General features: G+C 36.9%; 1 protein-coding gene across 1 annotated transcript; it reads left to right on the top strand.

Moving 5' to 3' along the window:
- Window positions 1-643: 643 nt before the first annotated feature.
- LOC142357449 (uncharacterized) lies at window positions 644-1,415 on the top strand. The gene is made up of 2 exons (XM_075409074.1): window positions 644-925; window positions 1,366-1,415. Exons 1-2 carry the CDS (start codon window positions 664-666, stop codon window positions 1,413-1,415), a joined length of 312 nt encoding a protein of 103 aa, XP_075265189.1. The 5' UTR covers window positions 644-663.
- The last annotated feature ends 535 nt before the right edge of the window (window positions 1,416-1,950 follow it).

Raw genomic sequence — 1,950 nt, 5'->3', positions numbered from 1 at the left:
ACTTTCCATTTTCATTTCAATTTTGACCAATAGTTCTTCAATGTACTAAATTTTTCTGCTAACTCGTAAAAGGGTGAAAATAGAGAGTAAACATTTAATCCGAAGCTTATAACTAAAAAGATGTCCCTAATCTACAAAATTTTCTTCCTTTTCAAAGACGATAAGATTAACAGCGACTTTAACCGACATAAATTTGAGTTCCGAATTTTCACCGGTCACCGATAAAAAGTGAAAGAAAGTGTTGTGAAAATGCGAAAAAGACTGATTTGCATCCAAATGTCTCAAATTAACAATGTCATCAATATCCAGTGGATTTCATCGTACAATTAGGCAAAATTGCAGAATTAAAAGCTTCACATTTACTTCCTAGGAAAATGTTCAATATATTCCCGTACCTGTGTCGCTCCCTTTTACCTGTGAATTTGCTAAGACTGCTCAAAATATAGTAAAAACTAAATTTTCAATGCAAGTTACTACTTCAGTAGCCGACGATGAACTTTTTTTACAGGAGGCCATGATCACCTAAATTTCAGCGCATTTCTATGTAAGTTTTTGCTATGAGTTTTTTTTTTCAAAATCAGCGCATATCAGAGCACTTACATAACTTTCGGAAAATCCTTAACCCGAGTTTAACTTCAGATAAAGGAACGAGTTACAAGAATCATGGACATGGCCAACCTCGTCTTCTCAACTCTGAAACGAGTCAGACTTCATTTGGTGGTCGTTGATATCCATATATTCACAGAGGAAACAGACCCACACAAAAATAACGATGTTTCATTGGATGACCTGATAGAATGGAGAAAGGCTCAGTGGGATATACAACCAAAGAGTGACGGCGTGCTGAACTTCATTGCCAAGACTAGGAAAGCCACCGGCTATGCGGGCATGGCCACAGTTAATTCTGTGTGCCGAAAATGGGCTGGTTAGTTCTTTCCAAATCTCAATTAATTAATTTACTTATTAGTCATTTAGTTTTCAATTCCCAGTCTCAGTAGCCTCGACCACGCATTTCACGTTGGCCAATTTTGCTGGAACTCAAAACCGCAGAAAATTTGAACTGCAGTTGAACATTATTCTAAAAGAATAATTTGACGAAAGATTTCAAGTCTTAAGTTCTCTGGCCTCAAATGTGTCATCATTATATCATTGATGCCCAACTCATTAGAGAACATCTATGCAATATTAAGGATCTTAGCCCGAAACAGACCTTCAATGGTTAAGAGAAGAAGTAACAAAACAAAAAGGATCAAAGAAAAACAACACACAAAACTATAAAAACTCAGAACTGATATATTTATCTTGAACGCTTGTATCATCCATTATTGAATCAAATAAGCAAAATGATTTTCTGAGTATACTTAGGGCGACCAATGCGACTTTCTGACGCCCAACGAAAAAGACAAAGGATCTAAAATTTCCTTCTCGAAGAATTTTTTTCTCGTAAAAAGCGTAGAGAAGGAAATTTTAGAAAACACCCAACCATCCCATGCAACACCCGGGAAAACACCCATTCCATCACGAGACGAGCTTCATATTTGACTGGACTTTCTTGTTTCATTATTACAATTTATCTTTCCCTGTTATTTTTTTCGACCGTTTGATTATTCACCCCTTTCTTGCGACCTGAGAATTTTTTCCGGATATGACCAAAATTTACCGCCAAAATTTCGATGTTTCAACAATATTTTCTTCTTGCGTTTTCCGGTAACCCCGACCGAGCGCTTTAGTCTCCGTTCCCGATTTTACGAAACGAGGGTTACACACGAGTGTACGAAACACGTTCATCAACAGCGTTCTCTTTGTTTTTATGTTCGGAAAAGTAACGACCTTACTGTGAAATATATGTTTTCTTCAAATGGTATGTACAGTCGGCATTGATAAGGTATTCAGGTAGGTTTCGGTTTTTTCAGTTAGCTTTCTCTGGTGGTATCAGGTAGGTTTCAATTG

Source organism: Convolutriloba macropyga, unplaced genomic scaffold, assembly GCF_964194025.1.
Source record: "Convolutriloba macropyga unplaced genomic scaffold, txConMacr16.3 SCAFFOLD_2899, whole genome shotgun sequence".
In the NCBI taxonomy this organism is placed as follows: domain Eukaryota; kingdom Metazoa; phylum Xenacoelomorpha; order Acoela; family Convolutidae; genus Convolutriloba; species Convolutriloba macropyga.
Note: the sequence above shows the minus strand (reverse complement) of the source record. Positions and strands in the feature narration are given on the sequence as shown.